This window comes from Sceloporus occidentalis, unplaced genomic scaffold (genome assembly GCF_023333645.1).
Source record: "Sceloporus occidentalis isolate IW3139 unplaced genomic scaffold, rSceOcc1.0.p SCAF_2, whole genome shotgun sequence".
Classification (NCBI taxonomy): domain Eukaryota; kingdom Metazoa; phylum Chordata; class Lepidosauria; order Squamata; family Phrynosomatidae; genus Sceloporus; species Sceloporus occidentalis.
The window spans coordinates 200,586,219-200,613,619 of NW_028316982.1; the positions used below are offsets into that span (position 1 = coordinate 200,586,219).

General features: G+C 41.1%; 1 protein-coding gene across 2 annotated transcripts in view; it reads right to left on the reverse strand.

The window, feature by feature from the left end:
• PCP4 (Purkinje cell protein 4) overlaps positions 1-18,743 on the reverse strand; it is an 80,218-nt gene extending 61,475 nt beyond the window's left edge. For both annotated transcript variants that reach the window (XM_089508100.1, XM_089508099.1), the window contains exon 1: positions 18,644-18,743. In XM_089508100.1, the coding sequence (XP_089364226.1) occupies positions 18,644-18,652 (9 nt within the window). In that variant the 5' untranslated portion in view covers positions 18,653-18,743. The remainder of the gene's footprint in view (positions 1-18,643) is intronic.
• Positions 18,744-27,401: the final 8,658 nt, after the last annotated feature.

The following is a 27,401-nucleotide window of genomic DNA, read 5'->3' on the forward strand; positions in this document are numbered from 1 at the left end:
AGCAGTTGATAAGCACACATACAACACTACATGCCTGAGAAATCTGCAGAGGAAAGGGAGAACTTGGGAAGTTATTTGGAAGGAAATTAGTATTTCACACAGATCTTTTTAAAACAAGGGTGATTTGTGGTTGCCTGAAACAAGGATGGGTGGGTGGGAGAGACAATAAAGCAAGATTTAATTTTCTTGGAAGTTTCATCCAGCTATAATTGAGTTAAAAGCTGCCTTCAGTGCACCTCACAATTATTTATGGCAAAAGCTTGCCCTAAACATATCTGAACATATTGATTCCACCATTATTAAAAATGGTCCCAAGTTCAAAAGAAGATTCCCTTACACTGAATTCCTTCCATAAAGAATATTATTTTTGTGTGTTGTGCATATTCACCAAGAGCCTGGCCTTCTGATCTCCACTCAGCTCTCAAGGGGGTTTGAAAGAAATTGTTTTTGGAAGGTTACTTTTGCAAGCAATAAGCAGCCAGCCACAATAATGGGATTCTGGTGCAAAATGTCCCTCCTATCAATCCTTGGGATCTGCAGTTTGGAAGACACTGGAATTCTAAGGAGAAGCTTAAGAACTGATATCATGCCACATTTGTTACTACTTGATTGGCAGTGCAGCCAAAAGAACATCTTATTTGCCTCAAGACTTGAAAGAGCTGCAGTGAGCTCAAATGGAGTATTGCCATCCATCGGGTATTTGCAGAGCAATGAGCGCATGTCAGCCATGCTCCCTTTTCTTTTTGCACCCCTTCATCTGCTGAAGGCTGCTAGAGAGAATAATATACAGAAGGCAGCACAATCCTTATGGCACCAGCAGATCCCTTATGCAAGGGAAATCCTTGCAGTAGGCTCTAAATCTGCTGTGTCCTTCTGCAAATGTATAAAAAGGCAGTAATTGCTTAGAGCAGTGGTTCCCAACCTTCCTAATGCTGCGACCCTTTAATACAGTTCCTCATGTTGTGGTGACCCAAACCCAAGAAATGATTTTTGTTGCTACTTCATAACTGTAATTAAATAGGTGTTTTCCAATGGTCTTAGGCGACCCCAATGAAAGGGTCATTCGACCCCCCAAAGGGGTCCCGACCCACAGGTTGGGAACCACTGGCCTAGAGGATGTGGCTTCTATTGTTCCACAGCATATAGGGACAGTTCTCAGAAAAGCTGGAAACTTTGTATATGGCCAGGTCAGAATGAGAGACTGTTATTTAGCTTGGTACACTGTTCAGCTCCAGCCAACCCGCTGAGGCTGAACATATATCAACAGAAAGGAAATAAACACTGCAAGGGTACTATGATTTTCAAGGTCTTCTGCTGACTGCTATTTTGAATTGCTCAACTTTTTGTCTTGCATGAAACTTATAGAAATACCAAATAAGGCCAGGCAATCTTTCCTGCTCCATAGTAATCTTGATTTCCTGCATACAATTTTATTTTCAGTGCCCTCTTGTAGGGTCAGAGAATCTCTGGACTGCCAAATGCTGTGGCCCAAGGGAATTCCACAATCTGGTCAGTAAGCTTCTTGTGTAGTTATCAGTGATTAGAGATAGGAGGATATTGCAAGTTTAAATACTCTGGACCTGAGCCAAACTTTGGAGTCATAAAAGCTGTTTCACAGAGCTAAGCTGAGTTTTGCATGGAGGAAAGCTGTTTACTGGCACTTGCCCCTGAGCTGAATCTTATATGTTTTTTTTTTGGGAAATGTCCAGAATATACAGTAACTGGACCTGTCCACCATGGTTAGTCAAACCCTGAGTCCTTAGCCCAGCCCACTGCTGAAATACAATCTCCAATGCCATTCCTAAATTGGATTTGGCTATAAAGGCTTCCCCCTCCCCCCATTCTTACATTTTAGATGAAGTTTAAACAAGCAGATTAATTCCTTTGTTTTTGGAATCCATATAGAATAATAGAATCATGGAGCTGGAAGAGACTACAAGGGCCATGAAGTCTCAACCCCCACCATGCAGGAATATAAAATCAAAGCATTCCCAACAGATGGACATCCAGCCTCTGTTTAAAATGTTCCAAAGAAGGAGACTCCATCATACTCTGAGGCATCATATTCCACTATCAAACAGTTCTGGATACTTTCCACATAAACTGATTCTGTGTCTTTAGGCATGAGTAGTTGTGGTAAATGGAATTGGCAGAATCAGTTATAGGGAGAGTGAGAAACTTAATAGAAAAGTACTAATGATGGCCAGGACTACAGTATAATAGATTCGGTGAGCTTCATACTCAAAGGAACACAGTTAATGACTTGCACATTTTATTTAAACTTTTTTGAATAACTATAATTGTAATATGGAAAATGGATAATAAGAAAATGCCTTAAACCCAGAGGGTTAGTGGCTTCCATGTCTGTGGTGTAATGAATTCACACTGCATTTTAGTCTGTCTATTAAAAGAGGCACCATAGGCGCTGAACCTATTTGGGGGATAAAATTCAGCAGCTTGGACAGTTCCTTTAAAATTCAGTTTGAACTCAAAGTTTATCACACAGGGAAAATCGGGGGTTTAAATTGGCATTATCCAGTGATATTCACATGATCGCAGTAAAGATTTTCACACACCATTGCAATTAAAGATGACTTATCCTGGGAATAACCAGGGAATAACCAACAACAACAAGAGAATCCCATGGATGATTTGTTGCTGATTATTCCCTGGTTATTCTTGGCATAAGTCATCTTTAATCATGATCGTGTCTGAAAATCTTTACCATGATCATACAGATAATGCCCATTTAAACCCTTGATTCTCCCTGTGTGATAAAGTCCTGGTCAAACTATTTGTCCAACTAACCCAGCACTGCCTTTTCAGACTGGCAGTGGATGTCCAGAATCCCAGGCAGATGGCTATTGCTTCTTACATGCTGTCTGATCCCTTTGAACTAAACATTCCAAGGACTGGACTTGTGACCTTCTGCACAGAAAGCATATGTGTTTCTTCTGAGTGATGTCTGAGCCCTGTTGCCAAAGGTATCTTCTGTGGCCCATGTATAGTAGGACACCTTCTCCAAAGAATCACGCTTAGAGATGTTAGTCCATTGGGTTGCAGTGCCCCAAATCCACAGTCAGCATGACCACTGGAGAAGTGCTGTCTGGAGAACATGATGAATGGCTGTAACAATATTCTTACCTTGATCTATAGAGCAATAGGCTATCAGCAATCTTTTGTCACTAAATACCCGTGTCATTTTAAAAGTCCTTTGTCTGTACACTCACACTGTTGTATAAGCTCATGATGGTCCACAACTATGGCTTGAGGGAATAAATTGTACCTTTTGCAGGCTTGAGGACCTGAACCTATCTTTGTAATTCAGGGCATGCATATGTAATCCTTGCTGCTTCAGTTCCTTTCTTTGATTAATAACACAACTTCATTTTCCCTTTATTGACCTCTCTCTTTCTCTCTCTCCCTCATATGCCTCCCTTCCCTTTCTATTTACCCTTAGTAAATGCCTTTATTTTTCAAGCTTGTCTTCTATTAGCTGAAACTTCCAGTCTCTCTTTCTCTCTTTTTCTTCAAATTGGCCAGTGCATACCAAATGACTCGGTTGTGAGCATTGTGGGCAGGTCAGGTGCTGCCAATATCTGCTCTTCTTGGGCTGTTGAGTGCAGTCCAGTTCCATTAAATTCAATTGAGTTTTTTCATTTGTTTTTTGTTAGCCATTGATTATAATAGAATATGGATCAGACCTTTTGTATAAAAGAAGATAACAGATCTTCTTATAAATGGCAGTAGTCAAATACTTAATTTTGTTGGTGGGTTCTGTCAACACAGCAAGAATAGAACTAGAATTCTACACTTTTTTAAAAAAAAATCACATTCAACTTTTGTTAGCCTTGCCTCTTCTATTCTCCTTCACCATCATAATTTAATTTCACTTGGTAAGCCCCCTGTATATTGCAGACGTTATCCAGTACAGTGATTTGCACCAAGGTTTGTGAATGTGTAGCTCTTCAGATGTGTTTGGACTGCCCATCCCATCTGTCCCAGCCAGGAAAGCCAATGGTGAGGGATGCTGCAAGCTGCAATTCAACAATAGCAGAAGGTCTACTCTTTCAAAATTCCTGATTTAAACTATATAAAATATCATCATCTTAACACTATGATGCCACACATACCCCTTGGTTAAAGATGCTAAGCAGCTATGGTACAATGCCCTCTGGCATTATAGAAGTACAGTTGGCCCTTCTTATAGGCGGGCTTGCCTTCTGCGGCTTTGAGATCACGTGGAAGGTAAGCCCCATAGGAAATAATGGGGCATGTACCAACTGATCCTGCTCGAGGGTTACTGTGATCCCCAGATGTTTCTGGTCTGCATCCTCCATGACTCTTCAGCATTGGTATGTTTCCTAGAGCTGGTGTAAGCTGTAAAGCAACAACATCTTAAAGGAGCACAGTTTAGAGCCCATCCCTCGTTTAGAGGAAAAAATAAGCAGAGCACAGAGATCATTCCTCAAGAGCATCTTACCTCCATGTATTATAACAAAGTAACCAATGCAAAATCTGTGCCTGTTTTTCTTATTTGTTTGTTTGTTTGTTTGTTTGTCTTTTAAATCTAACACAGACAACCTCAGATCCTTTATCCTAGTAGTGAAATTACAGACAAAGACTTGGATGGTGTTTCTGGTTCCTTTTCTCATTTTACTTTTTTTCTTGGCCCAGTTTTTTCTCTCTTTAATGTGACACTTTTGTAGAAATGTGTCACTAACATAGCAATGAAAGTATGTAGAGATATCTTGTAGCACCTTTGAGACTAACTGAAATAAAGAAGTTGGCAGCATGAGCTTTCGTAGACTTTAGTCTACTTTCTCAGATGCATATAGTCATATATAGCTACAAAAGCTCAAGCTGCCATCTTCTTTATTTCAGTTAGTCTCAAACGTGCTACAACAGGGATCGGCAACCTCCAGCCCACGGGCCGGATGCAGCCCGCTGAGGCCTTTTCACCGGCCCTGACGTGGTCCTGCTGCCGATTGCCGCCCTGCTTCCACGCCGCTCCGGGCACCATTTTGTTTTTTAAAATGGCGTCTGAAGTCTTGCGTGACCTTTCCCATCGCGGGGCACAACGGAAAAGGCCACGCGAGACTTCACCGCCATTTTAAAAAACAAAATGGCGGTGGGCCTCTAGGAGGCCTGTTGCGGTTGCCGGGGCCCTCCAACAGGGCTCCAGCGGTGGCAGCGGGCCTCTAGGAGTCCCGGTGTGATCGCCAGAGCCCTGTTGGAGGGCCCCAGCAGTGGCAGCAGGCCTTTAGGAGGCCCGTTGCAGTCACCGGGGCCCTCCAACAGGGCTCCAGTGGTGGCAGCAGGCCTCTAGGAGGCCTGGTGCGATCGCCGGAGTCCTGTTGGAGGGGCCCAGCAGCGGCAGCGGGCCTCTAGGAGGCCCGTTGCGGTCGCCGGGGCCTTCCAACAGGGCTCCCGTGGTGGCAGCGGGCCTCTAGGAGGCCCGTTGCAATCGCCAGGCCCTCCAATAGGGCTCTGGTGGCGGCAGTGGGCCTCTAGGAGGCCCGGTGCAATCTCCGGAGCCCTGTTGGAGGGCCCTGGCGGCGGCAGCAGGCCTCTAGGACTTTTTTGCCGGCCTCTGATGGGGCCTCGGGCCCCATCAGAGGCTGGCAAAAAAGCCGGCGGGGGCCATCAGCGCTGGAGGCCTCCTCCTGGCCCCCAGAGGGTGGAAGCTCTGCCCACAGCATGCGGCTCCGCCCCCGGTGGGTGGAAGCTCCACCCCCGGCATGCAGCCCTGCCCCCGGAGGGTGGAAGCTCCCCCCCGGCTTCGGCCCCCCAGTTGTCTGAGGGACAGCAACCCGGCCCCCGGCTCAAAAAGGTTGCCTACCCCTGTGCTACAAGAACAGTCTACATACTGATTCTACAGACTAACACAACTATCTCTTTGAATTCTACCACATAGCAATGAAAGATTCAACATCCTCAATAACCCATCCTATAGGAAAGACTCGGCAAACATACAGTCGGCCTGTGCAGAAAGACATAGGGAAATGTGCCAACTGGAGATGAGGGGGAAGAAGATGACCATCAGCCAGTGGTTTCTGGTGGTTCCCATGTCAGTAGAGTAACAAATCTGTATAGTTTTAGTTCAGAGTTTAAACAGTGCTGAAACTAATTGAGAGATAGGGTTCTGTACCTAGAAAAGCTCTTTTAAAGTTCAGAGTAAAAACCAGAGCAGATTTACCATTTGATTAACATGGAAGCCAGTATCATACAAATTTAGGGGAGGAATGTTGGGTAAGATGCTCTTAGGGAAATCCCCATGTATCTGTTTATCTCTGCAAACCCAGTCTCCACTACCAGAGGGAACAGCAAAATGGGAAGCTTCACATGCTCTAAGGTAAGCCACTAAGGAAGAACTTAAAGAGGACCTAAGAATTCAAACTACAGTACCATATTTGGTGCAATCTGGCCCTTGCCAAGTGTCCCACATTGCCAACCTTTGCTGAAAAACTAGCAGGTACACAATCACTTGTGCCATACTTTGCCCCAGGAGATGCAGAATTCTCCCCTGGTTCCACCTAACCAGATCCCACTGCCCAATTTTCTCCATTAAAATGGGGGGGGGGGATAAAGTGTGCAAAAGGTTCCTTAGATACAACAGTATAATTTTGCTTTCAGTCCCTAGGGGACTATTACCACTTTACAAAATTAGTTACATCCATGAGACGGCAAAACTAGTTTTTAGAAAGTATTTAATCATAACAGAGATCTCCTTCAGTAATAAGGATTTCTATAATTCATTATTTTGTCTTACTTTTCCCCCCCTGCTGTAATGGCTATGGTTCCAGGAAACGAATATGAAAAAGCATGAAAGAATTAAATGGGCTTATATTTCTTTTTAGGTCAGTATTCCCTAGCTCACAGTTTGCAAGTAACATTACATTCCTAGGTAGGGTTCCAGGAATAAGAACATGTCAGAAATAAAGTGTGTTCCTCAGATGAGCAGTGGGTTTCTAATATACAGAGAACTCATTGTGCCCTACAGACTTGTAAATGTTGAAGTTGGGAATTAATATAAAAGTCAAAATGGAAAGGAGCATAAGGCAAAGTTCTGATACAGCTTGGGGAAAAACACTTTTTTGGACTGCATCTTCAAGAATACTCCAATCAGCCAAGCCCTGAATTCTGAGCAAATTCCATGCATTTGAATCATAATATGTCTAATGAACAGTTATTATTTTATTACCTTCATTTTTAAAATCATCTGCTTCCTATACCAGGGGTAGGCAACATTTTTGAGCCGGGGGCCGGGTTGCTGTCCCTCAAACTACTGGGGGGCCGAAGCCAAAAAAATTGTCTCCAAACCGGGACAGATGTAGGACATTTTTCCAAATGTAGGATATATTTTTTAAATGGAGGACATGCGAAAAAAAGTTGCTGCTTTTTTAAGGCATGATCAAAATGGAGGACATTTTGGCATTATTCCTAGACAGATGGCAGAAATGTACTTCCCTTTCTGGCCAAACCACCCCCCTCCTCATTCCAAAACACACATGACAGCACATTTGAGCATTTGACGTGGCTTTATTTACCATGGGTTCTTGCAAATGTCATAGAATCATAAAATCATAGAGTCGGAAGAGACACAAGGGCCATCCAGTCCAACCCCCTGCCATGCAGGAACTCTCAATCAAAGCATCCCTGACAGAGAAGCTTATTGCATAACCAAACCCTTTGGGTTTAATACTTAACATGGGGTAACATGGCTATGCATACTGACCATGCCAAGGTGGTTTAACAAGAAGTGAATTTGCCCTTGGTTAATAAGAATACAGAAAAGGGAAAATAAATGCACACAGATGGGGCCAAAAATCCACTCAACAACCACAACAATACACAGGGCAGGAAAATAAAAAGGCACACACAGATGGGGCCAAGAACCCACTCAACAATCACAACAACAATACACAGGGCAGGAAAATAAAAAGGCACACACACAGATGGGGCCAAAAATCCACTCAACAACCACAACAACAATACACAGGGCAGGAAAATAAAAAGGCACACACAGATGGGGCCAAGAACCCACTCAACCACAACCACAACAATACACAGGGCAGGAAAATAAAAAGGCACACACAGATGGGGCCAAGAACCCACTCAACAATCACAACAACAATACACAGGGCAGGAAAATAAAAAGGCACACACACAGATGGGGCCAAAAATCCACTCAACAACCACAACAACAATACACAGGGCAGGAAAATAAAAAGGCACACACAGATGGGGCCAAGAACCCACTCAACCACAACCACAACAATACACAGGGCAGGAAAATAAAAAGGCACACACAGATGGGGCCAAGAACCCACTCAACAATCACAACAACAATACACAGGGCAGGAAAATAAAAAGGCACACACACAGATGGGGCCAAGAACAATACAGGAGAGGAAGATACATGTTGGAAATGGCTACCTACCTCCTCCTTTTTCTTTTCATTTTCGGCGCCCGGAAATGGCCCTTTTCCCTCCTGCTCTTCCAGGAGAGGCTTGAGCTCAGTGCTCCTCCTGTTTCTCCTCCTCCTCCTCCTCCTGGGAAGTCATACCTTCCCATTGAGACTGGCAAATGGTCGACTGGGGCTGGAAACAGCCCCGTCCCCAGCCTTTTCCTATTGGCCAGCCAGCCTCAAGGGAAGGAGCTGCTCTTTGTGAGCCCCCTGCGTGCGTGCGCACACAAGCTCGGCAGGCAAGGAACTCCCGGGGGCTGTGAACGTGGAGAAGGTGGGTGGATGGCTGGCCACATAAGCAGCCAAAGGTGCCGCCGCAGTTATGGCGGCGGCAGGACTGGCCTGGGGCCGGTCTGAAGGCCTCAGCGGGCCTGATCCGGCCCGCGGGCCGTAGGTTGCCAATGCCTGTCCTATACCATGGCCACAAAGAATATGGGCAAATTGCTGAAAGGACTGTGGACAATGGATTCATCGCCATTCTTTTGGATGCAATCCCCAACAGCTTGAAATGGCTCAACAGCACCAGTCAATGCTTTCTGTCACTTTTCTTGCTTCCCTTTCCCAAATTGACTTCGGTAGTGAGAAGGGAAAATGACATTTAAGAAGACCAAAAGTGTAGGGCTCCTCTTTCTCTGTAATTAGAGTTTTTGAGGGGCTTTTTTTTCTCTTAGTGTGTAGCTGAACACAAATGTGCAACTGGGAAAGTACAATTGGAAAAATTATGCAGTTGAAAAAATGGAAGGGAAAGTAGGCACTTTGGTTAAGATCCTGTATGACACAGCAGAGTATATCTCTCCTCAAACATCCCCCTCCTGGACACCCTCTTTACGTGCTGCAGACTTCCCTCCATGGTCAATAAATAGCCAGGGGGGTTAGAGATATATCTGGCTATATCTTCATAGCCAGACACAAAGTGATGACATCATGTACAGAGATCCATCAGAGTCCTCCAGAGGTCTCAGAGGATGTCATTATTCTGTATCTGGTTGTAGAAACATAACCATACACATCTCCTATCTCTTCTGTTCTCTACCAGCAACAGAATGGCTATTCTGGGAGACTATCATAGTGCAATAGGTTGGGGTGTTGATCGTTGTAGCTGCTGGAAAACAATATCAACCTCTGCAGTGACAAAAAGATGTATGACAATATTTATCAGGCAATCTTGGTAAAAACAAGACGACATGTAATGTGGGAGAAATATCAGTGTTCCCAGTACAAATATAATGGGGCAGCAGGAATGGTTCTTGGATTGGTGTGTCACCAATAAATGTTTGGATCCACACTGGTGCATGAATCAGTGTAAGGTCCTGTTAGTTAATGAACTAAGGCACCCTCATACATGAATTGTTGTTATATAGTAGAGACATGCTACTGATTCCTGAGTGTAAGCAAGAAACAAATAATTTTCATATATCGGGGAGATTGTGCAATGAAATACCAGCTTTTAAAAAATGCTATCTGCAGTGAAGACTACTTAAAGTCCACACTGCTACACTCTGGGGAGTATAGGCTGCTGCTTCTGCTCCTGCTGTGTCTGCTGATGTTATTGTTATTCCTTTAAATTCAAGCTACACTTCCCAGACGTCCAACACAAGCCCTAAGCCTGTTCTAAAGGTTCCTTCACAGAAAGTCTGGAACTTAGCTGAAATTTTCCCATTCTGCCCTTGCTGTTAAGTTTGTGAAAGTATTGGAGAAGGGAAAACATAAATCTGGATATTTCAAATCAGGAAAGGTTAATTTTGTCCATCAATACATATAAATACTTTCTTACTTGGAATTTGCCAAAAAATATCAGTCCTACCTATGAGAGCAGTTTCACATGACTGTCCATAGGCAAAAGAAATACCATACCAGGTTGCATTTTAGCAGATCTGAAGCAAAGTGATTTCAGTGGAGCAACAAGATCCAGAATTAATCAATACTCTTGGGATAACATTTTCCAAAAAAGAAACATGCTTTACAAACATTTATCAGGCACATCCCAACAACTACAACATTGTCATCAACACAAGTGCACCACTGGATATTTTCCCCCAGGCAAACAGGTTTGTGTCTGGCACCTATACCAAATGCAGTGTTTATAGTAAAAGGTAAATGGACATACAGAGTGTTCATATAACTCATTCCCTCACGTGTTCAGGGCCGCCGCCCCCCTCATTAGATAGAGTGAGACAACCACAAATGATGAGAGGTGGAGAATGGCCACCCGATCTACTGCCTTGTTTGCTCTTCACCTTGGTGGATGATGCCGTCCTGTCCCTGGAGCTAAAGTGAAATTTGGCCACCTCTATGGACAGCTTTTATATATGGCAGAGAGGCACCATCTTGTTCCAGGCAGAAAGATGTTTCACACTAGCTCTTCACAAGTTCATCAAAAATGGCACCTCCTGCCTATGTCCTTCCATGGTGGCACAACTGTTGACTATGCCTGGAGTGATAGGAAATCATTTACCTTTAGTGATAAAGAAGCACATAAGCAGATGTATATGCAAGCCAGTCTGAGTGTGGTTGGTGAGAACTCGGGAGAGAGTCTTTTCTGTGGCTGCTCCCAGACTGTGGAACTCCTTCCATGGGAGATCAGGTAGGCCCCTTCCCTGCTTTTTTTCCACCCACAGCAAAAAACATTCTTATTTAGGCAGGCTTTTGAAGTGTGAATCTCACTTATGTAGCATGTGTGCAGTTGGTGTGTAGTTTTTAATGTTTTTAATTAATTTTGAAATGGTTTAACTATGTTATGTTTTTAACTGTTATATTTTAATACTAGCATTGCTTTTTTTACTTTTGTAATGAATGTTTTAGTGGTATCCTTTTAAAATGATTGTAAGCTGCCTTCTCCCTATTTTGGGAGAAAGGTGGGATATAAATAAATAAATAAATAAATAAGTAAAAATACCCAGGGCTCCAATACCTGAAAAGGTGGAAAAGGTAATCATACCTTGGGCCCCAAATTCTTTTCTCTCAAGTGTGTGCCATTTGCACTTCTGCTTTTTCCACATAATATAACTTGATTCAAAGAGAGCTTGAGCATTATTTGGCATAGCCCTCCTCTTTGGCATTCCATTTTTTTAAATTTTATTTTGTAAAGAAAAAACTGGATTAAAAATTCAAATATCTCAAGGAAATGTGGTAAAGTTGTAGCATAAGCTTTTGTAGACTTGGTCTACCTAGTTCACTCCATGCAACTGAGGAAGTAGACCAAGCCTAGGAAAGCTTATGCTACAACTTCTTTCACACAGTTAGGCTTAAAGGTGCTACAAGGCCCCTTAATATGCCTTACCTTTAATATTGTACATAGAATAATAGAATAATATCAACATCCTCCAACTTGTCAAATATGAAGTGACTGAAGTTCACACACACACACACACACACACACACACACAGGGAACTGTGCTATAATGAGCCAAATTATTGATCGTACTAATATTCTCAACAATGATTGGCAGCAATATCTCTTTGGGGTTTTAGACAACAGTTTTTCTTGCCTTACCAAGGGGTGATAGCAATTGGAGCTGAAATATTCTGCATTTAAAGCATGTTTTTTACCTTTAAGCTGCAGATCCTTCCCATTAATAAGCAAACAGAAAACCTTCAAACTGCTTCAAGCAACAGCTTGGCTACTAGGGATTTAATTCTTCACTAAAGTCCAAAACACACTGCAGAAATAATCCAGTTTGAGACCACTTTAACTGCCCTGGCTCAGTGCTAGGGAATCCTGGGATTGGCACCAGCACTCTGACAGAGAAGGCTCAAAGTCTTACAAGACTACAGATCCCAGAATTCGCTAGCATTGAGCCAGGGCAGTTAAGGCAGTCTCAAACTAGATTATTTCTGCAGTGTGTTTTGGAGCTCAGTTTCTTTTCAAAGAAAATGAAAAGAAATTTCAGTAGTTTTCTTCCCGCTGTGAGAAAGTCTTTGAAAATCACAGTTTTTGAAAGCTATTTGCAATTTGGGACTTTTTCTGTGCAAAATTTGCACAGAAAAGAGATTTTCTGCACAGAAAGCAGCATTTTCTGCATGGAAAATAAAGTCTCAGTGCAGAAATATTAATTCCTGAAAACAAATTGCAGAAAGTGATATTTTCTTTGCAGAAAATGCTGTTTTCTGTGCAAATATTATGTTTCATGCAGAAAGTGCTGTTTTCTGCACAGAAAAACTGCATGTGAATTTTTTGCAGAGTAAGTTGAACTGTAAAGATTCATGTCAGTCCAGGATTCTTCTCATTATGGTTTCTCAAATTCAAAAAACACATTTTCAACCATTTTCTGAATATTCTTTCTATCCCTATTGTCTGATATGCTTCTGATCATGAGACAGAATGTCCTGAGGAACTGCATATCATCATTTTTCCTGGGAGATATTATTTGGTGAGTGCGTGGGCAGAAGGAGAAGAGATGACCATCATTACATCTACTCAATTTCTTTTCCTGTTTTGAAGGGGAGCAAAAAAGATCCAAAACATGCTGGTGTGATCTGACTACGTGAGTGATATCTAAAGGAAAGTTCCTACATATGTTAACAACATAATTCTCCATTTCAAATATGGATATCAGCTTAGCCCCTAACCCTCTTTCTAAGACAAGTATGGAAAATGCAATAATACATTATAATGCAATATCTGAAGCCTCTCCATTGCTGTGGTATTTAATAAATAAATTGGTATTTGATGTAGTCACTCACTCAGCTTGATAATGCATATCTGTGAATTGTCTTTAAAAACATCACTGTCTCACCAACTCAGCTTTGAAGGGTAACAAATCTTTAAACTGTCCTGAAGGGAAACGTGGGCAAAGTGACAAGTTTAAGACATCCTCTGCCCGCCTCTTTCGACTGACAGATCACCACCCACTTAATAAAGGGATGTCAGTTCAAATTATTAAGTGATCTTTTCCCCCCTTCCTTACCCCCCACTCACCTTATGTCAAGGATTCCTCTCCTCATATAGGTGCATAAATATTCTGTTTGTCATAATTATAGCAACTATATATCCCATGCAGTCAAAACCAAAGCAGTGATCATGATCTACAACTCTGAGTGTCCAGGAGCAGAGACACCGAGAAATAGCAAAATCTAGGGAACTAGTAGACATGGACTGTTCCCTTCCTCTCCATGCATTTACTGTGCAGGTTTCTAAAAACTTTCCTGTCTGGCTACCTACTGAGCTGCAGTGTGAGCAGGAATTTGAACCCAGTTTTCCCAGCACCAATCCAACATAGTGGCCATTACAGCGTTACACCATACTGAACTCCATGTTGTAGTAAAAAGGAGAAATAAGGAAGATACTACATGTGATTTCAGTTTTTGAAAGTATGATATGTAGCTATACATCCATTAGTGTGGCTGACAAAACAGAGATATTAAATTATTATAACAAATGCAGTGTCAGCTTCTGCATTCTTCAACTGTCTTGAGTGGACGTGTGGAGTATGGAAAAAGAAAGATCCAAAGCATGCTGTGATCTGACTATCTCCTATTAAGATGGAGTTCTAGCACATAGTAGATGGAATACTGCAAGTGTAATACAGTATTTGCAATAGATGGTTAATATTTGGTGTTATCTTCCAGGCTAAGTTCCTGTGGTGTTAAAGAATGTACATACATTGAGGTTGTGCATACATATAAACATATCTGTATGTGTGAACCAGCATGGCATAATTGTTTGAGTGTTGGACTACAGTTCTGGAGACCAGGGTTCAATTCCCCACTCAGCCACAGAAACCCACTGGGTGACCTTAGGCAATTCACATGCTCTCAGCCTTGGGGGAAGACAATGGCAAACTTCCTCTGGACAAATCTTGCCAAGAAAATCTCATGATAGGTTCACTATGGGATCACCATAATCCAGAAACAACTTGAAGGCACTCAACATGTGTATTAGACAGTGCATCTGTAATATATATGGATAGCTAAATGGGGGGAGACAGACAGACAGACTATTGACAGATACTATAAATTATAGCTGGAATCCTGTTTTACACATGCATAATTTCCCCTACTAAATCAATTGGACATTCTGTCTAAGGTAAAATAACCATATTCAATTCAAAGTTGTGGAAATGGAACTGCATATGTGTGCTAATACACATGGTTGGGCAGTCACATTGACACACATATGCAGTGCACATCACTCCACATTAAGCAGCCTTACAAGTTGCTTATGAGTATCTGCATATGCATTTGGTTGGGCAATCAGTTGCACAAATGCCAATTCACAAGTGAGGTGGCCTTGCAGAATGGCCATGTAACTTTGTGAGTCGAAGCGGCTGTATAGACGGGCCCTATCGGACGCCGTCGTTATGTGCAAGGGGCGGCGCTTCCCGACATGCCTTGCCCCTCACACGTAACAGGGGCGTCAAAATGGCAGCGCCCTGTACATACGGGCTCCGCCATTTTAACGTGATGGACGCCTAGCGTCTGCACATCTCGGTGCCTTTATGTTGCCGCAAGTGCACCATTGGCGCTTTGTGGCATCATAATGGTGCCACAGAAACAAGCCGCTTTTTGTGGCTTATTTTCGTTGCGCGAGGGAGCTGCACGGTTTGTCCACTGCAGCTCCCTCATGCAACAAATGAGGGCAGCGGGGGACCGCCCTTTTGCGCGGTCTGTATCCCGCCTAAGTTAATGCTCCATTTCCTTGATGTAGGATCTCATCCAATGTATCTGTGCATACCCATATGCACATGCATGCAGAGCTAAACTCAGGCATTATCCAGTGAAACAAAGGGGTCATTCACACAAAGTTGTTTTTAGCCTGACTAAGGCGCGTTACAGACCGCTGAGAAGCAGCGGTCTGGCTCCGCCTCCGCTTGCAGTGTCCGGGAACTGCAGTCTTCAAACGGCGCGGCTCCCAGACGCTACAGAGAAGTCGCGCGGAAATCGCGCTCCTTCTCAGGCCCTGGAAGAGGCGCCGCGAGTGCCAAAGGGCGCACATGCGGCGTCATTTCTGGTGCGCCACATGCAGACGCAGAGCGTCCGCTACGTCAAAATGGCGGTGCCCGTATGAACAGGGCGCCGCCATTTTGTACGGACTGAGTCCGTGATAGGGTAAGGGGTGTCTAGAAGAGATGCCCCTTTTTCAAACTGGGACGTCCTCAGGACGTCCCTAATGGCGGTTTGTAACCCGCCTATGTGAATAATCTCACTCATGCATTCTGGGTTTGTTGTTCACACTATGGAACCGCATCTGTTCATATATCTGCAAGTTTGGTTACTCATACACATCAGCACTTTAATAAATATGGAATCAATTGTGTGAATGTATTCAAAGCATGTTCAAGGCATGCAGAGTTTTATCCCAGTTTATCCCGAATCTGTTCACATCAGCCAAGAGTCTGTATCTTTTAGAAAAACTTGGTGGGAAACTTTGACATTGATTATTCTGGGCTAAGTGGAGTTTTTGGCAGCCCCTCTCTCCAAAAGTAATCAGATGAATTCGAAATGCATGTGAACAACAAAGATTTCACCCAGATTCTACCTGGATTGTTTTCACCATCTGAATAACCCCAAAGTCCCTGGGGTTTTCCAGCCACTCAAAATTCATTTCAGCCTTACAGCCATGGCACTTCTCCTGTTTAGTCTTTTAGTCTCAGATAAAGTTTCAAGAGAATGTTCTAAACAAAACAAAAAAGGCACCAGAAATTGACTGTCAGGGAAGAAAGAAGTAGAAAACAAAATCATACCAGAGAATACATTATAGTGTTTATTTTTCCACAGCCCATGAAGGATAACAGCATGCAGTAAAATGAGAAAATTATCAGATGCAATGATGTTAAGAGAGTTGGAACCCGCATTTGTGAATGGTTCAGAGCTTTTCTAAATCCAAATGTTTAGCTTAAATGGGAGTCTAAGCAATCAGCCCCAAAACAATCACATCCTTTGGGCCATCCTTCCCTAGCTACATAGCCAAGTTTATTTTGGGACAACATTTTCATACCCATATTTGACTTGCTCTTTTCCATTACACTATGTCAGATTTCATTGAGATAATAAGTTAACAAGGGAGATGGAAGAACGTAGAAGACAGTTCACTGACTTTTCACTTTATACTATCATAAATCCTTTCTAAAAACTGGGTGCAGAAAACTGAAATGATTTCATTACTGTTAGTCTCTAGCATCACATGCATTTTTAAAGTCTTTCATTTTGTGCTATAGACTCTTCATTTTATCCTCTTGAATGAAAAATAGTTGTTGACAGACTTAGTTTTACCCTCTGATAAAGTTTACTGTTAGCAATTTCTACCACACAAACAGCATCTTTCAAAGTATTAATAAAATGATGTGTATCTATTACTTACTGAAGAAATATAAATTAATAATTTAATCATTAAATTATGCTGGATGACTCTGGCAGACCTCAGTGGGCTTTTTGTTTAGGAGCTCATTAGTTTCAAGAACAGTCACTAGGAGTATAACTGTTCTTATTTTTGGTATAGACATTTCTCTATTTTTGGTGCATGGGAAGTTCTAACTTACTGACTTGAAGAGAAAGGAAATTTCCTTTGATAGGAGCCAAATGTAAACTGCAGGAGTGTGAATGACAGCTTTACAAACCGCAAGTGACATTAGAATAGGAAAGAAATCTGATTTGGTATGATAAAGCTATGTGTAATGACAATAGGGCTTTGCTTTTAAGTGTGTAAATACATATATACATATACATCAGGAAAACTTTGGATGACTCCTACAGTATAAAAAAAGTAAAAGAGTGGAAACCACTTCAGATAAGTTAGTTCATTTTATGATATGTGACATAGGGAAAGATAATGTAATTTGCTTGCTAAAACCTTGACCTTTTCCAGTTTATTTATTCAGCTGTGGTCACTGTTGGAAAGTGAACAAGCTCAGGAAGAATGAATGCCTTGACTATGTATTCTGTAAGTATGGTAAAAATACATGAAGAGGGGGAACCCTCCCCCCAGTTCTAGGGTAACACTGTCTCCCAGAATGAAAATCTTACTGCAGTGCCTTCTTTCCAAAGAACTGTAAAGCACCTCTTCCTTAACAGTAAAAGATAATCACATTGATGAAGAAACCAGCATTGGTATTTCCTTTTTTGTTTTTACATTGTTCCACCTCTTTTCATCCTTTTTATCTTTTAGAAATATGCAACAGAAAATACAATGCAGACAATTTTATGGAAGAGATGCTTAACTAATTGCAAGTGTCTGTTTACCCAGCATGGTAGGAAAAGGACAGCCCTCTACCAAAAATAGAGTTTTGTATTTTATAATGGAAAAGAACATCCCAAAATAAGTCATGAGGGAAGGATGAAACTGTAGCTCTGTTAGCAAAGCTGCCAAGGCATTTGAAAGCATACATTTTAAATGTAGAAACATTTATTACTACTTTGCCACTGGAAAACCATATCACTGAAACAGATATATGTACACTGGTTTAACTCTAAAAGCAAAAACAACAGTCATGGTCCTTTGATGCTTAAGGCTAGTTTTATTTCAGCTTATGTATACAGGTTTTCAGCAATGTCAACTAGTGAACAGTGGTGACAAGACACATGGCTATATCTTTACAAAAAAAAAACAGGCTTTAAACTCACTTTGATGTCTAACATTTGCAAAACAGGCATTTCAATTTGCTTTTTAAATGCAAACTGATTTTTTTTCTTTATACCCTCAGTGTGCCATACATGCCAACAGAGCTGTCATTGAGGATTTTACTTGCTGCTGATGATGGGAAAGTAGATTATTCATTTGCCATTTTTTTCGAGTGGATGCTGGAATACTAGGAAACTCAAAGTAATTATAGCTTCTTGCACCCATTTAATTAAGTCTCTCACAGTGCTATCATATATGTGTCTGCTCAGAACTTCGGTTACACTGAGTAATACCCAGCTGACTGAATATAAGGATGCAGCCTCCATCAGGATTATCTGTTCATTCTGAAACATGATGCCTGTTTGATTCAATATTTATACATGGAATTTTACATCTCCCTAGAACATCTAAATTTAGCTAATATTTTAATCCAGAAACTCTCCTATGGGTGCATTTATGAAATCTGAATAATTCCACAGATGACTCGTTTAAAAAATATATATACCATTAGTCTCCCTTCTGATTTTAAAAGGCTGCATCTTTCTCTTTTATTCAAACTCCTACTTTCTCCAGCTACTGCTTTCCGTTGTCCATATTAAAAGCATTTGTCCACTCACCTCACTCATGATTGTTTGGAATGACAGTGCACAGATCTCCACTTCCTCAGTTCAAGGCTACCGTGCCCAGTTCTTTGCAGTGTTTCTAGCTTTTCTCTTTAAAAGGGCTTCCCAGTGGCATCATGCCTCTAGTAAACCAATAAGAAGCATTCACCTGCAGGAACCCCTCAGTAGGCATCACAGAGCACAAAAGCGCCACCTGGTGGCAACAGCTGGGAATTAGGTTTCTAAAAGCCGGATTATATCTTCTTCCAAAGCTTCACTTACAAAAAGAGAAGTGTTCAGAGAACACAGTGAAAGCAGAAAAGGAGGGACAAATGGTAAGATGTAGATTTCCTTCCTATTCCTGAAAAATGAAAACAGGGCACATGAGGATCATGAAAGTAAACCTGTATCCTGTCTGTCAGTAAACAAGTCTGAAAGCAAGTATTGGTATCCACAGAAGTCTATGAGCGCCAGTGTGATGTAGTGGTTTGAGCATAGAACTATGACTCTAGAGATCAGGATTCAATTCCCCAATTAGCCACAGATGACCTTGGAAGAGTCACTCTCAGCCCCTGACAAACTAGTGTTTGGGTTGCATTAGGGTCCCAATAAATTGGAAATTACCTGAAGGCACACAATAGCAACAGAACTCTATACCTGCCTTCAATATCTGGGGATAAAATCTCAGAGGTGAAGCATTTCTCTTCCACTATGAAAATTTGCTCCATATGAATATCTACCTGCCATGGGGAAAATACAGAAACTGTGCTTTTTAAAAGCTTCAATAATTACTTTTTTAGACTGCAGATCCTAGTGCTTAGTGTAGGCTGGGAAATTCTGAGAGTTGTAGTCCTCAAGCTTTTCCAAGCTCCAGAGAATGACCCAGCATTGACATGTGGCATTTTCGACAGCTGTCAAGAACTTAGTAACACCACTGCCATGGTTATCATCCATGTCCAGATTGTTGAGAACTGTCAATCTGCCCATATTGTAAGATTTAGGAGCTTATCATACCGCTAAAAACCTGCCTTAGCTCTCCCAAGTTGAATTCTAATTCGAGAGGCAGTTGGGTTCTAGCGCATGTAATTCACTGCTGAATCCACCACCCGAATACAGCCCAGATGAACCCCAGGTCTCAGGAGTACTCAGCAAGCTGCTTTTCAACATTGGAAAGCTCCTGACTTTGAAACATGGGTTGCTGAGTACTCCTGGGACCCAGGCTGCATCCACTCTGTATTCGTCCAGCGGATTCAGCACTGAATCACATGCAAAAGAACTCGGCTGCCTCCCGAATTAGAATTCATCTCAGGAGAGGTAAAACGGGTTTTTTTTAGTGGTGCAATAAACTCCTAAATCTAAACCCTGATTCAACATTTTCCTAAAAGAGCCCACTTCTTCATTGACCAATTCAGAGTTAGCCTTTTTTTTTTTTTTTTTTGTCTCTGGTCAAGATTTAGAAGTCAGAAGATTTTACTATCTTTTTTTACTCTTTGCTGAAATTGTGTAATGTCTGTATATATAGTAGCCCCTAAAGAGGGGAGTATGAACACCAATTGCAGATAAACAGATCCCGCAGTAGTGGTGTCTTTGCTGAAGGAATTTAAATTTTGATTTTTAAAAAATATATATAAATATCTGTACCTTTGTTATTTCATGACAAAACAGGAAAAAATGTTTCTTTATGAACCATAAATCTGAAAATTAGGCAGGATAAAGAATAGGCCTAAGGATGAAACCTGAAAAGTTTCACAGACATAAGTACAGTGAATTATGTGGAAGGGGTGTCCTAATTTGGGGGCTGGAAGGATTTACTCCCCTTTTCCTCTCAACATATTTGGAGCAATTTGTATGCGCATGGCACAGATCACAGAGGTAGCCCCAGGCAAGAAAGTGTCTGGGTTTTAGAAAGATAAATGGAGGGCCTAAAGTGTTATGTACATGTAGTGGCTTAGTGGTTAAGACACCAGTTATAATGACTGGAAGATCAAAAGGTTGGTAGTTTGAGGCCCGAGTGCTGCATGATGGGTTACGCTCCTATCACTAGTTCCAGCTTCTGCCAACCTAGCAATTCAAAAGCATGCAAATGCAAGTAGATAAATAGGTACCACTTTGTTGGGAAGGTAACAGCATTCGGTGCAGTCATTCTGGCCACATGACCACCAGGGCAGTCCTCAGACAACGCTGCCTCTTTGGCTTAGTAATGGGGATGAGCACCGCCCCCTACAATCAGTTACGACTAGACATTCATATCATGGGACTACCTTTACCTTTTTAAAAGTGTTGTCATACTTGACAACTAGCTTAAGATGTTTTAAAAAGAGAAAAATGGTAACATTGTAAGAATAGCTGCCTCAGAGTCCCATACTAACTCTCATCTAATCTTAAAGAAAGCACACATGCACAGACACACATAAAGAGAGAACATGACTCCCTAACTTCCCTAAACCTCCCTCAAATGCTGTTTGATCTTGCACCCCAATTCTGTTCCAATGCCTTTGCTAAAGTGTAGGAAGGAATCAATAATAATAATTAAAATAATAAAAATTATTTATATCCCGCCTCTCTACAAAATGCAATCGGAGTGGCTTACAAGGTTAAAATATACAGTCTGAACCCTCAACCCACCCACCCCTGAAAATACAATTATACAATGTGAAATTTAAAACTTAAAACATACTTTAAAACAATTCAATAAACTGTGGTGAAGTCAGAGGTCAGCAATTAGATTTTCCTTCTGATGGTCTTATCCTTTCTTGAAGTCCCACAGTGATAAGAAAGCCTACTCAATATGGCCTAGGCTTAGAATAAAGATCTGTCAGTCTTTTAGTTTCATTCTCCCTTTTATCCATTCCCCATCCATGGACATTTGTAGACAAACAAAGCCTTAAAGATTCTATCTCTTCCAATTATCATAACATATATAACACTGCCACATATCACTGCTATCAGATATCACACACCACCTTTCCTTACAACTTTTCTTTCTTCATGGCAAGGTCCTATAAGGAGAAACAGTCATTTTAGCCAATAATGCAATTTGCAGCTTTGGTACTGTGAACATAATTGGACATGGCCATACTGACTTGAGTGAAAGCAAAAATGGTTTAATTGCTAGAGAGGTATATGTGTTTTCCTCCCTCCTAGACATTCCAAATGCTCTTTAAAACTACACCAATTTGTGAGTCTTGGCATGATATATTGAGAATGATATGATGCTTGGGGAATGGTCAAGATTCTACATCTGTGCATAGCTTCGCATGCACAGTTCTGTATCCCTGGAGGGGCCCTTGTTGCTTTCACATATCCATGGGAAAGGGAAGTAGAAGATGTAGTTCATACCATGGAGAAGCAGCTGATCTCATCTCAGTCAGGGGGGAGAAATCAGGAGGCACTTTCAAATGGAATGCACCCACCTTTTCCTTCCCCTAGGAGCCCAAAGAAGCCATATTTTCATGGTCTGAATCACACACAGAGACCACCTTCCCCACAGATAAGCATCAAAAGTTGGGAGCCTTCACATCTGCTAGGTGGCAGGAGATTCTTGGACAGAGCACCAAGAAAATTGCCTTCTGTACACTTCCCATAAAGGAAAAACTGGGAGGTGATACCCTAAACTAAAACAACAAGTGTGCAGACCAAAAGTCTAAGGGAGATGAAAATAGGAAACACTGTAATTTTATTAGAACAATATATTGGAATGGGATGCTAAAAGGATAAAAGAAATTTAAAAAGCATAAAGTATATGCAATCCTAAAAACAAATAGGCTTATGCTGGCCTGTAAGCCACGCCCTAACAAACAAGACTAGTGATACCAATCAGTACTAGGCTAGTAAACTGCACATCCCGAATAATACAGCAGTGATTCTTCTGTTTCTAATGCAGCTCCTATGTTCTGATATCCTCATTTTTATTTTTCGAGTAGTCATGCCAATATACAAAAGGCCACAGGGCCATTGAATGGCATATACAACTCCCATAGTATTGCAAGTAAACAAATCACATGGTCTTCTCCATTGTTTATATTTTTTGTTGCTATGTGACCCATATCTATTTTATTATTCACAGTTTTCCATGACCACTGACGAAGACGTATAGCCGAAACGCATTTGGTCTCTGTTCACTCACTTTCCAGTTGTAATGGGCGTACTGTGTTATCCCTTTTAATTTTTCTGAGAGGTGCAAAGAAATTTATCTACCATCGCATTGGTATTTTGTATGTTTGACACCTCCTTATGTTTTGCTGTATTATTTGGGATGTGCAGTTTACTAGCCTAGTATTGATTGGTATCACTAGTCTTGTTTGTTAGGGCATGGTTTACAGGCCAGCATAAGCCTGTTTGTTTTTAGAATTGCATATACTTTATACTTTTTAAATTTCTTTTATCCTTTTAGCATCCCATTCCAATATATTGTTCTAATAAAATTACAGTGTTTCCTATTTTCATCTCCCCTAGACTTTTTGTCTGCACACTTCCCATAAAGGGACATGCACACAAAAGCTGCACTTGCACATGCATAAGTTATTAACAGGTTGCCAGCTGTTGTAAAAGAATGGCAAAGATTGTCTTCATGTCGCACAAGATTGCCTTCTTCTTCTATGTCTCCATTGCTGGCCCAATTTTCTAGTTTGTGCCACATGACTTGTGCTTTTTAGCAACATGTGTACTTCTGGAATTACCTCCCCCCCCCCCCCCCCCGCAAAAAAAAAAAATGGATATAGCATTCAAAGTTCCCTATTGCCCATTCCCTCTGCTACAAAGGGATAATATTGTGTCATGGTTGGTATATCTCTACTAGCATGCAAGACAGGTGTTTCATTGATACAACACAGCAAATGTCCTTAGAAATCAGAGCTCACCAGATGAGGCTCAGGGCTCATGTGTGTGTTTGAGATAGCTGCATATTCGTCAGCCAGAGTCAAGGGAGACTTTCAACACTTATGCAACCCTCTATTAACCAGCATTTTACAGAATGGGGGTGGATAGGATGAAGACTTTTTCTAGGAATTCTGTTTTTTATTATTATTCAGAGATTATGCTTTGCGTTCTTCTACCTGTAAATCCAGTTGCCCTAGTTACCAGAAGAAGCCAAAGAAACTTCTGAAAGGAGCTCATGGTAGCTTTGCAGGGCATTAGTGTGTTACTGATTTGAAGGATAAAGATTCAGGGCCTGCCAGGGCTTGAAGAAAGTACTGGCCTCTCTCAGTTTTTCTCTTTTTAATAACACACTGAGATCAACGAAGCCCCTAATTCCCCAACAGTGAAAATAATGAGATGTATGAGTTGACATTCAATAGGTACAAATATCTCCTTATAACCACAAAAATATCTTTTTTCAAAGCTGTGATGAGCTAAAGCTGAAATCCTAAACACAGTTATTAAAGAATCCCACTAAACTCTATGGGACACATCTCTAAGTAACAGACAGAGCTCAGAAAAGTGAAACAGTAGTAGTCCATAACAGGTACATTTCTGAGTTTTGTAGTTCACTGTTAATCTCTAAAAACCTATAGGCCAAGACCTTACATTGTCAGATGTAGCTATAATGATGGAGCTCCTTTCATAGGACTTTATCACACAAGTCTTTTTTTTTATCACACAAGTCTTAAAAAGTGGAATTAGAGTAGGATAGTAGCATCTGTGACTGTATCTTAGCACACACCGCTGTATCTGTCCAGTAGCTGGTTTGTAATCCATCCATTTCTGAAGTCACCCTTCTCACTGATGGGCAAAATCCATTAATGCTTCCAAATTGTGCTACAGGTGTGATAAGTCCTTCCTGGAGCAGTTCCAATATGTATCCAGTCATGTGGTGCAAGTGGACATGATTCTGCTTCTCTCCCCCTCAGTATTCCGAAGCAAGCTGTTTCTCTCTCTCTTTTTTCAATTTCTTTTCTTTTCTTTGTTAATTTTTTTTTTTACTTAATGGATGGCCATGATCATGTAATTGCTCTAAACCACATAAACATAAATAGAGACCAAAACGCTTGCTAGGAATCCATAGGGAAGGTGATAGGGCTAAGGGCACCAGCATGCAGAAGACAGAGGCTAGGACAAAAGCTCTGGCAATTGGGAAGAGATGTGCAATAATGATTGTCTCAACCTGGCATGTTTGCATTTCTTAGATTAATGCAATTGTGGCACAAGCCTGGTGTGATAAACTCCATAACTACTTCTGCTGATGCCACCATCAAAAAACCTACCTCTTAAACCAGGCAGCACTCCAGATGATGGGTTTTCATGGCATTTTAGACTGGTGTTAGGAAATGATGACCACAGTGCTCTCCCAGTCATGGATTTTATTGAGAAGGGCAGTTGGATAGACCCTCAACATCCCCCATGGCGAGAGGATCACTGCAGTGGTCATTTCACAATCCTCCAGTCTGAAACATCTCAGAAACTCTTTACTTGGGTGCTGCCAGACTTAGAATTTTTTTTTTTTTGTCGTTAATGACTATAAACATGAATTCTCAAAGTTATGAGATTGTAAATTCAGCGTACGATCCCATAAATATGGAACAGGATGCCAGGCACTGTTTAAATTAGTCTCTTTCAAGCTTTTTACTCTGGAGGAATCCTTGAAATGAATTACAGGTCTCAGGGAACCCCCACATAAAAATTATTTTATCTTTATAGCTTTTAAAAAAATGTATTTTCCCCCCAAACACAGTCACTTGCACTGATGACTCAAGGAACTTTAGGGTTCCAGGGAACCTTTGTTCAAAAACCCTAGTTTCAATATTTGGTTGTTGTTGTTGCATTCCTTCAAGTTCAGAGGAGGTTTGCCATTGCCTTCCCCTGAGGCTGAGAGCATGCTACCTGCCCAGTGGTTACCCAGTAGGTTTCCATGGCTGAGTGGGGAACTGAGCTCGGTCTCCAGAGTCACAGTCCAGGACTCAAACCACTAAGCCACACTGGCTCCCTTGTGTTTGAGTTTAAAAATTGATGGGGGGGGGGTGGATATATAAGAAATTTAATGCTGAACTGTTTGGACAGCATCTGGATAGTTCGCACGAGAACCAGGGATTGGACCCTGAATCAGCAGGACTACTCACCGCAAGGATGGGCGGTGGATGTGGTGTCTGGCCAATGTGGCCATGGCCACAGATTAATACTAAGCTGCTACCAATCGATTTCTCTCTCACACATTTTTGAAAAGCTCCTATAGGGATGACTATTAAATATAAATCATCTGGGAGTGGGGAGGTTTGCACCAAAAGTATGCCATTACCACTGCTCCAGATCAGGGCCATGGTGACTTACTTGAAGATAAAAGAAAAAGTGATCTTAAACTGGATGCTGCACGTTCTGTATGTATTTTAGCCCATGGGCTCAATGAGACTCCTTTAATTTTATGTGCCATCTTATCTATCCTCTTGACAGGTTTTATACTGTAATCTCCTTAGGGCTAGTCCTGTCTTTCTGTTTCCTACTCCATACAGTGCTATGCACGGTACTAACAACAGATTGATAGGTATGATTCTACAAATTAACTCAGAGAAGGAAAACATTAATTTGAGCAGAATAACACTATTTTTAGAGGCCTATGAATTGCTGCCATTTAATTTTTATGCAAGACTGTGATGAATAAACATATATATTTCTGAAGACTGGAGGTTTTACTACATGCAGACAGATTAATTCTTCTGAGTGGCAAGGCTGAACTGATAATTTAAATATTAATTCCAGTTCTACAGTATATGTAGAGGCAATTATATTGTACACAAGTCACTAGTCTGTAATTGAAAAACTATGGAGTTGACAAGAGTATAAATTAAATTATTAGTGGAACTGGAGAAGCTTTCTAACTGAATTGATAATAAATTAATAAAAACTAAGTTGCATCTGAGTTAGGGAAAGTTATTTATTTCTACTACAACTTCCAGAATCTCTAGGCAGCATTGTCATTAATCATGGTGGCTGGGGGATTCTGGGAAATTCAGTGCACAAAAGGTATAAATTCCAAAACTCTGAGCAGAATATCATCTTGTTTGGTGAAAACATTTTTCTTGACCATTTCAGAATGAGAGCCCATCTGCTGAGTTCTTTATATGTATGGAATGGTTGATAGCCCTAATCATATTTACCACAACAGCAGTTAAAATATTTTTATCAGATTGCTAAATGTAGACTCTGTTATGTTTTTGGTGAAGCAATCATAATCACATAGCCTTGAGCAAATATAATGTCATTTTTCCTAATACACATTTTCATTAACAGAAAACATTTGTATTAGAGAATACGAGAACCTAAAAGAAAACCCATGAAGGTTTCAACCAGAGACTTGTCTAGTTTGTTGATCTGTTCCCACAATGGCTGACAAGATGTCTATGGCACATTCTGCTCATGTTCTCCAACAACTGGCATTGAGAAACATATGGTTTGGACAGTGACTGCATCTATACCACAGAATAAAGTTTGACACCATTTTAACTGCCATAGCTCAATACTATGGAATTCTGGAATTTTTAGTTTTGGTTTTTTAAAAATTTTATTGGTTAATAAAACACATTTCATATCAACATACATTACATTGCATCATTTTAACATCACATTAACATCATGCTAACAACATCTAAACATCACATTACAACAGATTATGACACATAATCACAGAGAACGCTGATGTGACAACAAACTACAAATCCCAGAATTTCATACGATGGAGCCATTATAGTTACAACACTGTCAAACTGCATTAATTCTGCAGTGTGGCAGCAGCCACTTTAACACTTTATCTTTGTGATTAGTAGCTATTGATAGTCTTAACAAA